We start from the raw sequence: 19968 nt of genomic DNA on the forward strand, positions 1-19968 counted from the left end.
TAAAGTTGATGGGCAGGTGAAAAGCCCAAGCGGCCTTCACGTTTTTCAGGAAACCTCATCCATGGGCAGGATGAGGTTTCCTCAAGGTTTCATTGAATACGTTTTTTAAATGTTCACAATTCCTAAACATGCCCCAGCTCATGTGACACATATATAATTTTTATCTTTCTTTATTTAAAACTTTCAATATGAACTTAATCTCCCTGAGGCGGCTCTGTGCCTCAAGGAGATTTCTGCTCTCTTTCATGTACATGTGCGAAAGAGCGCAGGCCCCGCCTCTCCCTCCTCCCCCTGCCCGTGCTCACGGTAATTGGCCCGCCAACGTTAAATGGCGGCGCGCAGTCAATCGCGGGCGGTGATTGGCTTAAGGCCCCCTCCCGACCGGCCCACCCAACAGGCAGAAAATTCTGCCCAAGGAAATAGTCTTTAACTTAAAAACAAACAAGAAGTACGGCAAGGGAGCTTAGTCCTGTGTATTGTACGGCCTGCAGCATGTGGGAATTCTTAGACATTCCTTGCAGTCTGGATGACCACATGGGCAGGAAGTGCCACCAGCTTGTCCAGTTTGAGCAACGGGTTTCGGAGCTGGAGCATCAGCTGAAGACAGAGTGGTGCATCCGCAAGGCTGAGGGTTACGTGGATTGCATGTATTTAAGATGTGGTCCCTCCGCAGCTTAATGAAGTGCAGTCAGAGAGGGGATGGGTGACCACCAGTCAGAAGGAGGGAGGCAGATGCCAGAGTGCATCTCACTCAAGAACTGTTTTTCTGTGTTGGAAAACGATGAGGGTGAAGGTTCCTCTGGAGGGCGCAGCCAGAGCCAGTTTCACGGCACTGTGAGGGCTCAGCTGCACAAAGGGGGAGGAGTAAGAGTGGAAGAGCAATAATGGTCAGTGCAGACAGGTGCTTCTGCGGCCATAGACGTTTCTCCAGGATGGTGTGTTACCTCCCTGATGCCAGGGTCAAGGATGTCACAGAATGGCTGCAGGGCATTCTGACAGGGGAGGGCGAACAGTCAAGAGTTTGTGGTTCACATTGGTACCAACAAACTAAGTAGAAAGAGGGATGAGGTTCTGCAACAAAATTTGGGGAACTAGGTAGCAGATTAAAAAGTAGGACTTCAAAAGGTTGTAATCTCTGGATTATTCCCTGTGCCACGTGCTAGTGAGTACAGAAATGGGAGGTGAGAGAGGATGAATGCATGGCTGAAGAGATGGTGCAGGAGGGAGGGCTTTAGTTTCCTGGATCACTGGGTCTGTTTCTGACGAACGTGGGGCCTGGAACAAGACAAACATCCTTCCGGGGAGGTTTGCTAGTGCTGTTGGCGGGGGCGGGGTTTAAACTAATTTGGCAGGGGGATGGAATACAGAGTGGAAGTACAGTAGGGGATGATGCTTGGCCAAATATAGAAGAGAAACTAAATCAGCATGGAAGGCAGAGCAAATATAGAGCAGATGGCTCTGAAGAATCATACGGACTCAAAACACTAACTATTTTTTTCTCTCCACAGGTACTGTTGGATCTGCTGAGATTTTGCAGCATTTTCTGTTTTTGTGGCATAGATTTAAGGTAAGAGGCGGGAGGTTTAGAGGGGATTTGAGGAAAACTTTTTTCACCCAGAGGGTGGTTAGAATCTGGAACATGCTGCCCGAGGGGGTGGTAGAGGCAGGAACCATCTCAACATTTAAGGAGTATTTAGATGAGCACTTGAAACACCATAGCATACAGGGCTATGGGCCAAGCACTGGAGAACGGGATTAGTATAGATAATGCTTGACGGCCGGCATGGACACGATGGGCCGAAGGGCCTGTTTCTGTGCTGTATAACTCTGACTCTATAATTGAAAATGCCTTGTATTAAACATTGGTTGGCTGAGCAGAAATGGGAAGTACTGAAGTTCCCCTTCAAGTCACATACTATCCTTTTCAAAAAGTTATAACTAATTATTTGGGATGGGGGAGTTGTTGATATTTATTGTCCATTCTTGGTTGCCCTGGGAAGGTGTTGGTGAGCCTTCTTCTTAATCTTCTGGTAGTAGTTTTGATACAGCGGAATGGCTTAATCAGCCACTTCAGAGGTCAGTTAAGAGTTGATGTGGGACTGGAGTCACATACAGGCCAGACCAGGTTTCCTTCCCTAACAGGCACTAGTGAACTAGTTGGGTTTTTAAAATGATAGTCCAATAGCTTTGTGATCATTTTTACTGGGACCAGTTTTTAATTTCTCAAGGCTGGAATTTTAGGCTCCGCAAGAAGCTGGGTAAGAATAACACTGCCGGCCTACATGCCAGTTCCCTGGCCCCATCCCACCCGCCCACCCCAAGACCATTTTCCTGGACTCAAGAGGAGGCGCTACCTGCCAGCATTTGGTGGGTAGCCAGTTAAGGTAATTAATTACTTTAGTATGGAGGCCAGCTGGGATTTTCCATTAGCCTCCGGGTTCCCGTAGATGGTGGGTCCAGTTTAGCAGCCGTGCTGTGGTCTCCTAGTGTCAGGCCAAGGAGGCCTGCATTCCAGGCTAGTCTGGAAGCCCTGCTTGCACCCCTGGGTGCAGCAGCAGATGAAGAGGGGCTTCTCTTCTTCCCTCCACCACCACCCCCACAGCCCAACCCCGCACCTTTACCCCATCCCGCAGTCACAGTCATCCCACATCCCCAAAGCCATTTTTTATTTAAGGATTGTAAAGGTTGGGGAGAGGCTGCCTCTATTTTGAACTACCCCGCTGCCTTATTTACCTTCCCATTGCACCCTGCTGCTGCTTTCAGGCTGGTAGGCCCTCCATTTGGCACTCCTGCTCTGGGAGCTGCTGCCACCCTGAACAGTGAGCCCACCTTCTGGCCATCAATCTGGGGAAAATCACAGTTGAGTGACCCATGACTGTTTCGCACATGGTGTGGCTATCTGATTCCCGTTTCAGCCTGATGGCACAGCTCAAAAACCTGCAGGGAAAATCCGGCCCTCGAATTCTAATTCTCAAGCTGCCATAACAACCATCAATAACTGATTAATAAACTATATTACACACCTGGGGAACCATCTGATGGAAGCTTGCCATGATATTGGTGCTCTTTGCTTCCTGGTAGTAGGCAAAGCAGCCAGTGAGGATGACAACTCCAGCAAGTACAACACCTAAATATAACTGAGGAGCCAAAACTGTTACCAAACAGAATTCCAGTTTCATAAAAATAAAAGTTTGATTTTACTCAATTCTTTCACCCTTTAGCATGCTAGTAATTAAATTAATTAAATCAACCGTGATTTTCATTTTACGTCTGAATGTTTTGATATTCCTACTCTAGCTCCCACATACCCACATTCATCCACACAGCCAATTGGCCTCATCCATCCCATTTTCATTTTTCTGGAATTTGCTCCCTTCAGATCTCACTAAATGGAACTACAAATTCATTCCTTCTACCAAGACTCAATGCTCCAGCTGTATTCAGCTTCCTTGAATTGTGGTTCAGTTCTCTGTAACCTCAACTGTACGGGTGCATGAGGTGTCATGAATATGTAGATCTTCACTTATTCATGTTTTCCAACTGTGACAATACAGCACCTCTCAGTAAAGGCAAAAAGATCTGGTTCTGGTCAAGTTGACTTTTGGATGCTGCGATTTTAACTTTTAAGAACCTTGTGATATTATATGCATGATAATATTCAACTACATCAAGTCACAAAGTAAATTCAGTGCAAACCGAATTGCAGACCAATTTGGAAATGATCATAAATCCACCAGAATCCAAAAAGACAGTTTGACCCAGAGATTTGAGCACCATTTCTGGGCATTTAGTGGGCCAGGTTCATGTGCCTGCAGGGGTGGAATATGAGGCGGGGAGTGAAAAATCAGGAAGGAGGTTTGGCAGGGGTGGGGGGGGGTGGGGGGAGCGATTTTTCATTGCCTTGTCACAGCTGTGGCATTTTATCAGTGGCGGGTAAGGTGAAGGACAGCCCTCCTGCCCAGAGCCAATTGTGCTACTTAGGTAGCCAATTAAAGGCCTCTTGGAGGCGACATCCAGGTGAACCCTAGCAGATTCCCTGCTGGCTGAAATGGAGGGGATCTCCTAATCAGGTACTGTGGCCCACCAAGGGCCCCTTGGCGGGAATGGCTACCCCCACAGCAACACTCCTCTGCCCTCTTCAACCACCCCCATCTCAGCAAACCCATATTCCTTGCTGCGAGGCCAGAGTCCAGCAATGAGTCTCACCGCAGTTCTAGCAACGGCCACTGCTCCCAATGCTGCTGCTGGGGCTGAAGAGCTAACAGCCCTTCAACTGGGCTTGGAAGCAGGCTCTCATCCCTTAAAGGTGTCCTGACGGCAGCTCATGAATTGCTAGATTGGCACAGAATCCAGCCAGGACTCTCCCAAATGGCCAAGATGGAGCTGCCCCCAGCTTTCATCAGGTCACTGCCACCCTGACAAAGTTCAGTCCAGCGGTTGTAGGGGTTGATCTTTGTGATGAATGGTTAGGTCCAGGGCAGGCCTGATATTCAGCCCTGCGCCTCATTTCCATCGAGCCAGTAACAGGCAACTCATCTGTGAAGCAAGAGTGATAATTGAGCCACAGTAACTATAGTGTTCAATTGTTCGAGTGTCTATGCCTGGTGACTCTTCTCTGCACTGTATCAGATTAGTTAAGGCTGGGTGTGGTACTTAGAAAAATAAACAATACTGTAGGCATGCAGCTGTAAGCATGAGAGAGCAGACATTTTAAATAATTAGCCCCAGCATACATTGAACCTGGTGTGTCATCACCACATATACTTCAGAGGCATAATATACAACAGTAACATGAGCAGTCAGGTAAGTGATAAAGGGGAGTAACGAGGAACATATGAACAGGAACCATTCCAAGCGATCAAGGCTGATTTGTAGCCAATTTCATATACCCACCTCTACCCAATATCTGTTAATGCCTTTGCTAGATTTTTGTTAACTAATCTCATATTTAAAATTAACAATTGCAGTTTGTGGAAGAGAGTTCCAAACTTCCACCACTCTTTGTTTGTAGAAGTATTTCCTAATTTCACCCCTGAAACCTTTGGCTCTAGTTTTTAAAATAAGCCCTCTAGTCTTAGACTTCCCAACCATCAGGAATAGCTTCTCTCTATCTACTTTATCCTCTTAATACTTTGAAAACTTCAATCAGATCAACCAACTAAATTTCTCAATTCCAGGGAATGCAGCCCCAGTTGTGTAATCTCTCCTCACCATGTAACCCTTGGAGCCCAGGTATCATCCTGGTAAATCTATACTGCGCTCCCTCCAAGGCCAATATATCCTTCCTGAGAACAAAACAATGACCTGAATAGGGGTGTAGGCAGCAGCCAGGAGAGAGAGGGATGTAAGAGAGTGAGGGGAGCTGGCTGCTTCAAGACAAACCAATCTTGCAGTGGGGCCTCACGCACATTAGGCTCTTTATTTACAAAGGCTCTAACAACAGCTGTCTAAGGTGCGGGCAATGTATTTATCTATTTCTTGGTACTTACCAATACAAGAGGCAGTGCGCTTCCTGTTTGTAATATTGGAGCCTTTAGAAGAATATTTATCTCCAAAAACATAAGCGCTATGTGGTCAAGTTTCCAAGCCATTAACTTTTCAAATGAAATCAGTAGGAAACATTCAATTTTAAAAATCAACACTTCCCAATCTTACAGAGAAAGTCTTGGTAAGAAGTCATCACTTACATTGTCTTTGGCCGAATGATTGCCTTCTCCTAATTGAATGGCATAAGCAATCCAGCAAAGTACAGCTCCGACCCAAAGCAGAAGGGAGAATCCACCAATCATTTGCTTCAAGAACTTGACTATCTCAGGGGTCTGTTTGGGAGGTGTGAGTACATTGGGACCATGCCGAGCCAGGAGCTCTGCTGCTCTGACACTGGTCAAACCCTGTAACAAAACCACTAAAGAGCTACAAAAGTAATAGAACTTCATACCAAAATTGTTAGTAGTCAAAAGGATCTAAAAGGTCTATACCAGGGATAAACTAATCCATTCAATCTGACATGGCCCTTTAAGTATTTACAATTGATCAATAACACCCTTCAACTATCAATTGTTAATTCTTTCTATTGACAATTAATAAGAAATCCAATCCTTGAAAATCAGTTCTGAAGCCTAAATTTGAATAACATTGGTAGGAAGCCACGATTAAATAGTGTACACCATAGGAGCTCCTGAACTGTGACTCTACTGTGAATTTTCAATAACATTCCTTACAAACAGTGCCTGAAATAACCATTTGTAAAAGACAAATTAACCCCTGGTCTCCCAGAAGAAAAATTATTCAACCTTGATTCTGAGATAAACACCTAGATAAGGTTGTAACAATAACTTCATCTATTAAACTGTCTTGATGTCAATAAAACCAATTATTTAGAAAAGTAATTCAGTATCAGTGGATTCTTACCTCTTGTACCTTAAAGAGTTTAAAAAGCTACAGGTATCCAGGTAAACAAATCACTAAAAATAGGGCACAGATATTAAAAGGTAATCAGAAAGGCTAATGAAATGTTGGCTTTCATCTTGAGAGGAATGGAATTCAGAAGCTAGGAAGTGATGCTTGAGTTGTAAAGAGCCTTGGTCAGACCCCATCTGGATACTGCATTCAGCTTTAAACACCGTACCTCAGGCAGGATATACTGACTTTGGAGGGGGTATAGCAGAGATTCACAATAATACCAGGGCTTAATGTGATAAATTATAAGGACTGGTTGCATAAACTTGGCTTATATTCCCTTGAATTTCGAGGGGTTTTCTAATTGAGATGTTAACATTATAAAAATGATTTGATTCAGCAGCTACAAAAAAAAAAGCCATTTAATATTGAGGCAAAACCAGAACAAGGGTGCACAACCTTAAAATTAAAAGGTAGGCCATTCAGGAGTGAGATTAGGAAACACTTCAACACAAAGGTTAGTAGAAATCTGAAACTCTTGCCATACACCCGTGCCCCCCACCCCGCTCCTTGCCCGGCACAAGCTCCTCCCTCCCAGCTGTCATTGTGGGTCAATCGAAATTTTCAACACTGAATTCAAGAGAATTTTTAATACATAGGAGGTATCAGGAATATGGAGCAAAGTAAGGTAAATAGAATTAACGTGCAGATCAGTCACGATCTGAGTGAACAACTGAACAGGCTTAATGGGCAGATTGGTCTACAAATGTTTTTATACAATACCAAAATCTTTACAAATCTAACACACGGAAATATGAATTTAAGAGAACTGATTTGAAGAGAATAATTTTGTCCAAGACAGCTACACCATCCTGCAATGTTGGCTAAAACATTGACTCTTTAGGCTGCAATGTCAGAAAGTTGAGATTTCACACAACCCAAAATAAATCCTTCGCTTTTGCAGAAGGAAATCAGAAAATCAACAGCCCTACATTCAGTTCAAAGATTCTTAATTAAACATCTAATCATTTTTCTAGCCATGAATTCCATTGTTGCTTAAATCAAATTATTGGATAATTCATTTTTATTACACAAACATTTGAATTATCAAGATTGGACTGTAATAAAACATGCCATACTCTTACATAAACAAAAACAAAAAATGCTGGAAAAACTCAGCAGGTCTGACAGCATCTGTGGAGAGAAAGACAGAATTAATGTTTCGAGTCCGTTCAGAGGCTCTGAAGAAGAGTCATACAGACTCGAAACGTTAACTCTGTCTTTCTCTCCACAGATGCTGTTAGACCTGCTGAGTTTTACAAGCATTTTTTGTTTTTGTTTCAGATTTCCAGCATCTGCAGTATTTTGCCTTCATCTTAAGCCATACCCTTAGTTGCATCTCACATCTAATCAGCTGGTATTAAAGGCAGGGATTTTTTTTTTGTGAAAATGCCTTGTAGTGAAAACTAAAGATAGCATCGTGAAGCCAAGTGTACTCACTTTTACAAGGTTGGTTTCATATTTTTTTACCAATTCTTTAATGGAAAGTTTGTGATCTTGCTGAAAAGAGGGAACATGAAAATTATCAACAATCAAAGCATTTAAACAGGAGCTCACTTTATTTCATTTTACAATATTGAGCTGTTTACACTTTTTTGAACAATATTTCAGTTATAATTCAGCTTTCTAATACTTCGCTAATTTAACATATTTTACCTACAGCAGCAGGTATGTTACTGATCCCACTTATAATCATTGTCTAGTTGCATGTTGCCAACAAACGCAGTAGATTCATTGTAATAAGCAAAGCTATTATTCTCAAATAACAGAATATTGCTGATGATAGCCAAACCACACTTCTCCAGCCTTCTGATATTTCTGTGGTAGAAGTGACAAGCTTAGAAATGATCAGAAACTTCCAAAATCTGTAGAGTCAGAACCTAAAATCGACTATTCATCCTCTTTATTACTAATAATCCTAGTTCAGCAAAATCTCCACATTTACAAATCTGTTCAAATGAAGGATTCTGTTCTGCTCCAGATGTGTGGATAACATTATAAGAATCAGATTACACATCAAATCAAATCAACATAACAGTATTGAGATAAAATATACAATAAAAATTGTGTAATTTGTTAATCAGGGCCAGTATTCTTTTCCAATTGGTCTCAGATAATTTCTTTTCATATCTAAAAATATTCTTCCAGTGAGTAATTTGTAATTACATTACTTGTTTTAGTCTCCAAAATTTAATCTGAGTTTCTTTCTTTTCCATGTCAAAGTCACTGCGGTTATTCAAGAATACATTTCATTCAGTTAGCTCACTCGGAGACTAAAATCTCTGTCATTTCAGTGGTAGAGGAAGGGCAGTAGACTGACCCAAGATATTTGAAATATTGCAGAAGATCAGAAGGACAGAGACAGAATTTAGGTCTCATGGTACAGCCAGCGTAGTCCAGAGCTGAAAGCATTGTGCTGATATCTCACTGCAGCGCCTGGTACCCAATTGCCTTGGAATGTCCTTGGACCAAGGCCCCGCTCTGCCAAGACCGTGTGGTAGTCAGTGTGCAACAACACCCCACATTAAAAACAAATCATGTACTGGCATCTTCCACTCGTCAAAATCAAAATTAAGTTTGGGACCTGGAAGGTCAGGAACTTCATGGACAACCCCAACAGTGACAAACCTAAGCGTCGCACCGGCATCGTAGCTTGGGAACACAGACTCCTCAACATTGACATTGCTGCCCTAAGTGAAACACGACATGCTGGAGAAGGCCAACTGAAGGAACAAGACAGCCGGGCGGGTACATCTTTTTCTGGAAGGGCCTCCCAGAAGTGGAATGAAGCCTCTGTGGGGTGGGCTTCGCCATCAAAAATGAGTTTGTCTAATGCCTCAGTGAATCCTCCCTTAGGATAAGCAAATGCCTCATGACTGCCTGGTTCACCCAGGAACAAGGAATCAGCATTCTGTCATCAGTGCACATGCTCCTACACTGGAGGCAATAAATGAGACCATGGAAGTCTCAATTAATTCTCCCTGGAGAGTTCAATGCCAGAGTCAGGAAGAGTGCAAGTCTCTGGAAGCTCATGATAGGCAAGGAAGGAGTATGGAAAGCAAACTCCAATGGAGTCCTTCTCCTGACAAAATATCTAGAACATCACCTGGTCATAACCAACACCCTGTTCCGCCAGCGAGGTAAGCACAAGACCTCATGGCAACACCCACGGTGCAAACACCAGCACTTGCTCAACTGTGGCATAGTTCAGTTCAAGCAAGGGAGCACAGAGATGTCCACATCATCCGCGCCATAACAGGTACTGATGACTTCTGGGCCAATCACCATCTCCAGCCTGGCCCCCAAACAGCAGAGGTAACAGAAGCAATGCCACAAGAAGATGAACATCAATGGCCTCAAAGATCCCACAAAGGCAGCCCTTCTCAATCAGCGTCTCACTGTCAACCTCCAGCCACTAGGAACTACATAATGCCTACTCGACACTAAAGTCCACCATAACAAGCACCTGTAAAGTGATCCTTGGTCTCTATTGTCACTGGTTTGACGAGAACAACCAAGAAATCCAGGACCTATTGAGCATAAGCGCAAAGCTTTCATTAACTGGAAACTTCACTTATGGAGTATCTTTCTCAAATTTGGCTACCTTCAGAAATTTGTCACCATCATCCACTTACTCCATGATGACATACAAGCTGTGATCCTCACCGACAGAATAACTACAAACACTCAGAGTGAAAACTTGGATCAAACAAAGTCATGTCATTATACCAACTCCCTTCTCCGTTTTCCTCATTGCAATGCTGCACCTCCAGCAAATTAATCACAGGCATGGAAATAATCTGCAGAACAGTTAGGAAACTAATTAACCTATGAATCCTTCAATCCAAAACAAAAACCAATCCAACCTCAGTCACAGAGTTTCAGTATGCAGATGACAATTATGCATGTGCTCACTCAGAAACTGAGCTCCAGATCATTCTCAATTCCTTCTTTGAAGCATATGAGAAAATGGGCATTAGACTAAATATACAGAAATCTAAGGTCTGCTTCAACCAGCTTTCACATCAAAACACTTTCCCCAGTTGCCTAAGAGCAACAGCGAGATCCTGGAAAATAGAGACCATTTTCTGTTTCTTGGGAGCCTCCTCTTGACAAAGGCAGACATAGATGGCAAAATTCATCTCTGCCTCTAATGTGCAAGCTCAGCCTTTAGCCAACTGAGTATTGGAAAAGAGTACTTGAGGGCCTGGATCTCAAACTTCATGGTTTAGCGAGTAGCAGTGTTCCCCATGTTCTTATAGGCTTCAGAAACTTGGGTGACCTACAGCAGGCACCTCAAAGCACTTGAGCACCACCTGTGGTGCCTTCACAAGATCCACCAAATCCAGTAGCAAGAAAAGCAGTCTAACAACAGTGTCCTCTCCTAAGCCAACTTGCTCAGCATCAAGGCACTAATCACTCAAAATCAGATCCACTGGTCGGAACATGTCACCAGTGTGCGTGACACCAGACTCCTGAAGGAACTGCTCTCCTCAAAATTCATCACAGTAGGGCACTCCAAGCAGGACAACAGAAACTCTTTAGGGATGTCCTCAAAGGATCGCTGAAGAGGTCAAACACATTAATGGGAGACCCTGGCTTGTGACTGACCAAGATGGAGAAGGCTCATTCAGGAAGACACCAACACATGGAGAGATTTCGTTAGTAACATGCATAGATGAAATAGAGGCAAAGGGAACACACAAACCTCCAAAGAACCCATCTACCCAACCCTTCAAGCACCACCTGTCCCACATGTGGCAAAGATTGGAGATCATACATTGGATTTATCAGCCATCTCAGAACCCATCAAACCAGAGCGGAAACAAGTCATCCTCGATCCCGATAGAGTGGCGAAGATGAAATTATTCAGTTCAGTATGGTGATAATGATGACGTGAAAGGGGTTGAAAGAATATGGGAACAGAGTATGTAAATGTGATTCTTACTAGTTGTTCGTGCAGACAATAAATTATATCATAGACTGGTTGGGCAGAATGGTCTGCTTCCATCCTGTAAAATCCTCAGGTCATACAGAGTGGAATTTGGCTTCCATATTATAGGTCAATTAAGGGAGCTGCTGTGAAATGTTTTGAGATTAAAAATTGTTAAATAAAATGTCAAGAAATATTATAATAAGACCTTATTAAAGTTCACTGAGCTTATGCAGAAGTGAAATTTCTATACCCCCATTTTCCTATATCTAGAGTTAAAGAGAAAAAGGAGAAGTTCACAGTGAGAAAAATGAAACATAAAGCAGATTTTTCATTCAAGAACATGGGGATGGAGGTTATTTTTGGCACAATGAAAGGATAAATTTGATATACTTTAGAAAGAAATTAATATTAACTATTTATGTAGTGCTTCTTTCATACATGTTGAATGTGTTCACTGCCATGAGCTAATGCAATGTAGCTGTGTATTTGCCCTGAAAATAATTGCTCTCAAGCTGTGAGAGTACCACTGGTTGATGGCTGACAGTAAACTAACAACCTGCATGTATCTGTGTCTGTGACTAACCATGATGGGCCCGTATCAGTGTTGTGTCGCTATTTCTGTAATCATCATAAGCTTGTTGCTTTCAATGCTGGTGCTGATAGTAACTTGAGAAAGAATACAACATGGCAGACAGCCACCACTGACCTGTGAATATGGAACAGTGTCTCTAAAAGTAAAGGAAAATACAATTCAATCTGTATTTCAAGATATTATGGATGATGTTGAAAAGGTCACACTAGTGGAACACAGAGTAAAGTTAACCTGCAAAATGATTCCCAATTTTAATAAGGCTCAAACATCCTTCTCTACAACACATCAATTTCTGGAGCTTTACTTGCCTGTTGGATGTCCATTGGTTCTTGGTAGTTCATTATTTCCAGGATAAATTCTACAGGCAACAGTTTCACTTGTGTCTGGTCCATCCTGGATCATTGTCCAAACCTATGGACCAAAACAGGCCCACAGTGGAGTCTTCTATTTTTGGAATTATCCTCCTCAGAGCCACCATGACTTTACTTTGCTTTACAGCCCCATCAGCTGCTGTCAATTATAAGGTGCCAATTAATGTCATGTTCAATTGAGGTTGCTTAGCAGCCCATTGTTTACCTGTCCAGATGATGTGGCAAAATTGCAATGAATGGACTGATTAACAGTTCAGGAGGTCATAGACAGCTTATCTTAAATGCTTCCCTTTTTGCTCCTCATTTACCACTCTGAATGCTGCTATAGTGTTTAGAGTTGACTGATATGAAGGCAAGGAGCTACTGCAGTGTCCTGCAGGCCTTTTAGCTGATCCAGGTAATACAATATATCAGTGTATAGGTGGGCTCTTCTCGCTCTTCATTTTGGGGAGAGAAAGTTGAGGATTAAGATATGTTGTGCTGAATTTTCAATGCATTATTCTCTCAATGTTGTTCAGATCTCCTATCTATGGTAATAAGATAGGCTTAGTTTTCAAATTAGATACTAATGATTGTACTTTAAATGACCTGGTTATTAGAAGATGAATAACATTTTTAAATTTCCGGTTGCCTTCTCCCTTTTAAATCACATTGTTTCCAGGTGGGAGTGCTGTCCAGTGTGGGCCATTTATCTTTGTCCTTAGATGTATTCAGCCTTGAGTGAAAACAGAGAAAAGCCAATTCTAGAACTCTACACTTACACTCTCTCATTTGTATTACTGAAAATAAGCATTTTCTGAAATTATCAATTATCAGTTGGTAATGTTACAGTCAGTCAGAAAACTTGGGTATTATTGATTAGGGTCCATCAATTGAAAGTGAAAATATGTAATACTGAATAAGGTAGTATTCCCTAGCACAGTCTAAGCACAGTTCAAATGATCTATAAGACACTGTTTATAGTGTCATCAGATATGTACTCTAAACCAATACTTGCGGCACATTTGTACTCCAACTAACAATGACACAAAAGTTGTAATTAGGTCAAGGCCATGTTAAGAAGACATAAAGAAATCTGAACACTTTTACTCCATACAGAACTGTAAACTTCAGATTGTTTTTCAGTCAGTCCATATAGCCAGAGAGAAAGATTGATGAAAGATGATCCACCTGAATTGTTAACTTTATTTCTACACAGACACTGCCTGACATGCTGAGTTTTTTTTTCTAGCATTTTCTGTTTTCGTCTGAGAGAGAGAGAGAGAGAGACTATTGTGAGCATTTCCACACACTCAAGTAAAAATCTCTATCGCTAAGGTACTGCAATTGCAAAGCTACATAACACTGGATCCAGCATTCCTTTTTCCTGCATAATTATAAAGCACTATCAATTCTAGTGAGAAAACTGTTTAAAGAATGCAAGAATTATTGGAAATCTCCCTTTTGTAAGGCATCCTTTATGACAATTATATCACTAGGGTATTTAATAGGCTTTTAAAAATTTTACTTCAAATTCAATCTGGTTTCTCTTCAAATATTTCTATTCTCATCTTTTTCTGTTGTTACAGTTTTTTCAGGATAAAAAAAGGTGAGATACTTTAAAAACTCTTTAGGGAATGCTTGATACACCATTTTGCTGTATGTCTAATTGTTGGCTTAGCCAAGAACCTGACTTTAAAAGTGCTGGAACCACAGTCCTGTAGATAGGTTACCTTTCCATTCCCATCTTTGCATCAACAATCATCAATCTTTTTATTGAATTATCTTTTCTATGATACTTCAATCTATTAGAATTAATCACCAACTCCAATTTTTTTTTAAAAACTGACTCAATTTCTTCGATTATGGCTTCCCCTTTTATTGAATTAAATAAATCATTGTCCATATTTCCTGCACACTCCTGGCCAGGCCAATGGAAAATTACGTCGTGACAAAGAAAAAGGTCAAACAGGATGCATGAGGCTTTCAATGGCCTGTCAAAATGATGTGAAAAGTTGTCCTTCACATCTGCCACATGCATTGTAGAGAAGCCAGTCTCATTCCTGATTTATCACAAGGCCCAGAGCCACGATTAGCAACATCAAAACAATGTATAAGAATTATATACCAAAATAAACATGATCCAGGGGCATCTGAAGTACACTGTCTGAAAGGGCGGGGGTTTACTGGCAGCTGATGCCACAAGAACTTTCAAAGAGAACTAACTGAAGACGTACTTGAAAAGGGGGAGGGGGGAAGCGAAGGAGTCGATTAGCTCTTTCAAAGATCTGGCACAAGCACCATAAGTTCTATCAGCCTCTGAAGGAATCAGGAACTGGAGGCTGAACCCCAAATATAATTTTGTTTTTGTACCATCCACCTCCTTGATTGCAAGTATGAAGAGTCCAAACTGAATTCATCATCAGTTATTATTACACATAATAAATGTCCATAGCTACTAGATTGAAAAGTGATTTATTTTCCAGAAATAAAGTTAAATACGAAATTGCTCCGAATTCAACTCGAGGCATCGGTTTTTGCTGGAAACTGTTTGATTGGAGGGGCTGTTAAACTATAAAATCTTTCTCTGTGTAAAGTTAACCAGCCTTTCGCTGTCCGTTTTAGACTTACACGTCAGTCTGACAAAGCCTCCGATTGTCTACAAGTACAGCATCTTCACCTAGATTTTAAAATGCTTGCGCAAGGAGAGAGGCCAGTGCACCCTCCCTCCTGGAGCAGGGACAGTCACCAGCCCTTCCCTCTCTCTCTCTGACATGACAGCGGGACGCGGTCCCCTGACCCATTGTTACGCACTCGCTGCCTTCACCTCGGCTTCTGGACGGGCCAAACGATGACCTGTCTCGACAGCAAACAGGGTCCACCGACCTCATCATCCGCCCCCTCTGAGCTTCAGACTAAATCTCGCAAATTAAGGGGGGGAACTTTCCCGTCAGTGAAGATTTCCATCAACAGGATTCTGATGAAGGCACCTGATAGCGATCCGTTTTACTGGTCCGTGAACCCATCTGACCACTCTAACCATTCTCTGACCGTGGTGCCTTAATCCCTGCTTGCAATGTTGACTAGTATCCTCCGAGTCAGCTCCCATGAAGGGTCGACTGATGCTGCCTTTTGTTCTTGCTGTTGGTAGATTCCAAATACCTCATAGTTTTCCCTCTTTCCCCTTGTTTCAGCTGAGATGTTCAGATTGTAATGAAGTGCTTTGAAGTGAGTGCCTGTGGATATATTTAGGATTGCTTTGAAAGACGTGCTAGATAATCAAAAGCCCATTTACTGAAGATTTTAACAGTCTACCACATGTAAACCCATGTTCAGTCCAAATATCATTGTACAGTCTGTTCAATGTTGCCACTGCAAAGTGGATGTGATATTTTTCTCTAGGCAATTATGTTGATTTTTCTCCCCCTCCGCACCTGCAAGGTTTCAAATTACTGCTTTCTGATTAAGGAAAGGGTGGGGGGAAAAAAAATCAAACCAAAGACAATCATCCAACTACTATCTGAGCCCTCAGCAAACTCACATTGTACAGCAGTGAAGTACAAATGATTGAAATAACTCTCTCTTGAATGAATGTTGCTTGGTGCACACGTGTCCAGTGACTTGACATCATTGTTGTGCCACCTCTCATCAGTTCTAAAAACAGAATATGCTGGTAATACTCAACAGGTCTGGCAACATCTGTGGAGAAAGGGAAAGTTAGTGTTTCAGGTTAATAAATCCTGCTACATCTCTGATGAAAAGTTAAGGAAACACAGCGGCAGAGAAAGGTGGTGAGAGAACAACAGGGAAGGTCTGTGATGGGCAGGAGAGATTACCTGACAAAAGGAATGATGTTGCAAGACAAAAAGAGATGACCATGGGACAAGTAAAGGAACAAAAGCGTCAAGAGGAGGTGTGAATAATCTCAATTCCACAATCATAACCAACACCTGTTTCCAAAAAAATGGGAGTGGTGGTTATTGCTAAGCTCAGCAAGACTCAAAGTGCCTAATTGAGAGATGAAGTGCTGTTCCCTGAGCTTGCATTGTATTGGAAGAGTCACTTTGGAATGGTGAAACAAGAGGAGAGAGGAGGGTGAGTTTGCTAATGACTTCATGCTGGAGGTGGCAGAAATGGTGGAGGGGAATCCTCAAATGAATTTGGATGATGTGTACTCAAGGTAGCAGGAGTCGGCAGGCTCATAGTGGATATTGGTTGTTAGCCATCCCTGGAGAGCTGTTCTGCTCTGTCCCCTTCCTGTAAGAACGCAATTCCGTTCCCTCAGTCTCTCAATGTCTGTTGCATCTGTTCTGACGATGCTGCCTTTCATACGAGAGCTTCCTATATGTCTTCTCTTTCCCTCAACTGAGGATTCCCACTATCATGATTGACAGGGCCCTCAACTGTGACAACCCCATTTCCCTCATTTGTGTTCTAGCCCTTCCTCTCTCAGAACCACATTAGGGTTCCCTTTGTTATTACCTTCCAGCTCATTAGTCTCCAAATTAAACCGATCATCCCCTGCCATTTGTGTCACTTCTGACATGACAGCACCAGCAAACACACTTACTTTGGCCCCTTTCAGCATTCTGGAGAAATCAGTACATCAGTGACACCCTGGTCCACTTCATAATCACACCCAAAGTCCCCTACCCTTCCACATGCAGGAGATGCAAGACCCTGCCCTTTCAAATTTCCTTTCTTACCATTCTCCAGGGCATCAAATGTTTTTTCCAGGTGAATTAGAGATTTACTTATTTTATTCACTGCTTAAGATGCAGTCTCCTCTCTACATTGAGGAGACCAAGGCAGATTGGGCCATCACTTTGCAGGACCATTCAGACCGCAAGTGTGACCCCCCGAGCTTCCTGTTACCTCTGCCATTTTAAATCTCTGCCCTACTTTGATCTCTCTGACCTCAGCCTCCTACATTGTTCTAATTAAGCTCAATGTACACTCGCTTAACAGCACCTCATCTTTCAATTGGAAACTTAATAGCCTTCTAGACTGAACATTGAATTCAAAGATTTTATATCATAACCTCTGATCTTATTTTGTCAGGCAGCAGCTTGCAGACCTTCGCTTTTGCTCTCCCCATCCCCCTCCCTGCCTTGTACTTGCTTAAAAACTGTTATATTTCTAACTGTTTTCAGCCTTGATGAAAGATCATCAACCAAAACATTAACTGTGTCTCTCTCCACAGATGTTGCCAGACCTGCTGAGTATTTGCAGCATTTTCTGTTTTTACTTCAGATTTCTAGCATCCACGTGCTTTGCTTTTGTATCTGTTTTCAAATAACCTAAATGCCCCCTTGCTATGGTCCCTTTAAATAAAGTCCTGGATACAATAGCAACGTAACAAGATGTACATGAAGCAAAAATGAAACAACATTACCTTCAAGTGAACAACAGAATTTATCAACCATCTATTACAAAATTCAGCTGTGCTAAAAATGGAGCCTCCATGAAGTCTGTAATACAATATATGGGGCTCATATATCTGGAATCTCTCATCACTATTTCAGGATGTCTCCTGTTGACCATTTAAATAATATTGCAGAAATTGCCATCCTTTATCTACTTTTAATGCAGAGGAGCTGCATGAAACTTTAATACTTGTTGGAAATAATATACTCATCTTTGCTGTCCTGTAAATGAACAAGCTCCTGGCTCCAAGACTAAATGCTATTCAGAACTAAATAATTCTCCATCTAGTTTTACTTTCTGCTGTTTTACAGCTTCTGTTGTACATGCAGAAAGGAAAGTGGCAGCTTTGTGCTGTCGTGTATAGAAAACTGTTGAGTCTTCAATGGCAAAACCGGCCTTGCCAACACAGGACAATCTAAGAAGAATTTGTAGTTTAATAATTTACATATCAATTAGTCACATTTCAACTTAATCATATTACTTTATACCATCACAGTGGATAATTAGCAGTTGCACTACTTCCAAAACAGGAAACAAGTAAAACAAAATAAATTACCTTTTTTTCATACATTAATTGCTTATAATATAATTCAGGAAAGAACCTGAAAGGAGTTCTTGCACTTGTATAAGCTATATTAACATCGATGGAATTGCATTATTGAATGGGACACTTTAGTGATTTTATCATTTAAATTGTACATGTTCTAAATTAACACTCAAGTCTGCAGCTAGTTGTAAATGTATTTAAACTGAAGCATTTGTTTGTATAGCCTCTTGGTAAACTGTGCAAAATGGAACACTTGGCCAGATAATGCTTTAATTAGTGATTTTTGTTGAGGGATAAGTAGTGGCTAATACAGCAGGAGAATTTCCATGTTCTTTACAAATAGTGTCATGGGATTCTTTTACATCCATCCAAGAGGGCATGCAGGGACTCAGTTAAACATTTCATTCCAAAGATTCCACAGTACTACACTGAAATTTCAGTCTGGATGTTGCGCTCAAGTCTCTGGATTGGGGCTTGAACCCACAAACCTCTGACCCAGAGACAAGGGGGGTGTCATTAAGCTAAAGCTGCCAAGCTGTAAGCAAATAACAATCATATACAAGCATTTGTTGGTCTGTAGGAAACATAAAACCCATTTGTAGACCGGAAGAATAACAAATATCTTAAGACTGTTTATCAACAATGCAGTAATCTACCCCCGCCCTTCAGGTAACTGTTATGAACCTGCTATAAATCTCAGTCCTCCCATGAGGTTTGAAAGCTTTGATTAGATTATGCCAATCACTCCCGCTTATCCATTATTCTGTGGATGAATGACAATTCCAACAGCCACTGATATAAAAAAAAGTTTCCTGTTGAATAATCACCTCAGAGTCTGCTGCTTGCAGCTTGCTAAAATTATCTGGGAGTTTGGGGATGGTTCTGTGGCATAAAAATAAACCCTTGCTGAGAACAATGAGTTTCAGAAGTACATAATTATAGCTCAAGCACAAACATCCTGCTCTTGAATTATGAGTCATTCATATTTTGTGTAACATTCATTAATTAAAGTCACAAACAGAAGATAGCAGGTGGTGGGAAGTAACTGTTCACCTGCTATTTGTTAAAAACTTTACATTGGTTAGGAAGGGAATAAATAATTACCTAGAACCACCTTAATAGTATTCATGGTCAATTAATTTTGAATCAATGAAGAGGACACTGAGTAAAAAAAAGTTGTATTTATTGGCAAAGAGAAACTATGAGGACGCAATGGCATTAGCCATTTTATTAAGTTACATATAGGTGAAGGTGTGCCTTAGTTCAAGTCAAAGAAATAAATTAATATAATTATCAAATATTAAACAATTCTGCATGAACACAGCAACACTAAGATTTTCTAAACTTGCCAACTTATCCTATTTGAATCATTCTTCCCATCCTAGTGAACCACAATTATCTGCTGCTGTTTCTTGTAGCTACTCCTGCCAGAAGACCTGCTACAATGTTATGTCACATTCATCTGTCTTGCGCCATCCTCACAAGTCCATCGTAGCTCGTCTACAACCACTCTGTGACATTTGTCATCCAATTGCGCCTGTCAATCCCTCGTTCTGCTATTATTATCAAGTATTGATACATTTATATGTGCCATCTTACCTCTCAGGAGAAAGAGATTTGTGACAGTATCCAGATGAAAAACTGAGTCATGGAAATG

The 19968-nt window shown here is 41.6% G+C and overlaps 1 protein-coding gene across 1 annotated transcript in view; it reads right to left on the minus strand.

Annotated features, from left to right (window-relative positions):
• The window catches only part of LOC121269494 (potassium-transporting ATPase alpha chain 2-like), a 61451-nt gene extending 47208 nt beyond the window's left edge, over positions 1 to 14243 (minus strand). The window contains exons 1-4 of the mRNA XM_041174092.1: positions 14160 to 14243; positions 7900 to 7959; positions 5688 to 5891; positions 3024 to 3137 (exon numbers count right to left, since the gene is read on the minus strand). Of these exons, the coding sequence (XP_041030026.1) occupies positions 3024 to 3137; positions 5688 to 5891; positions 7900 to 7959; positions 14160 to 14243 (462 nt within the window). The remainder of the gene's footprint in view (positions 1 to 3023; positions 3138 to 5687; positions 5892 to 7899; positions 7960 to 14159) is intronic.
• Between the last annotated feature and the right edge of the window lie 5725 nt (positions 14244 to 19968).

This window comes from Carcharodon carcharias, chromosome 25, assembly GCF_017639515.1.
Source record: "Carcharodon carcharias isolate sCarCar2 chromosome 25, sCarCar2.pri, whole genome shotgun sequence".
NCBI classification, from domain to species: Eukaryota; Metazoa; Chordata; class Chondrichthyes; order Lamniformes; family Lamnidae; genus Carcharodon; species Carcharodon carcharias.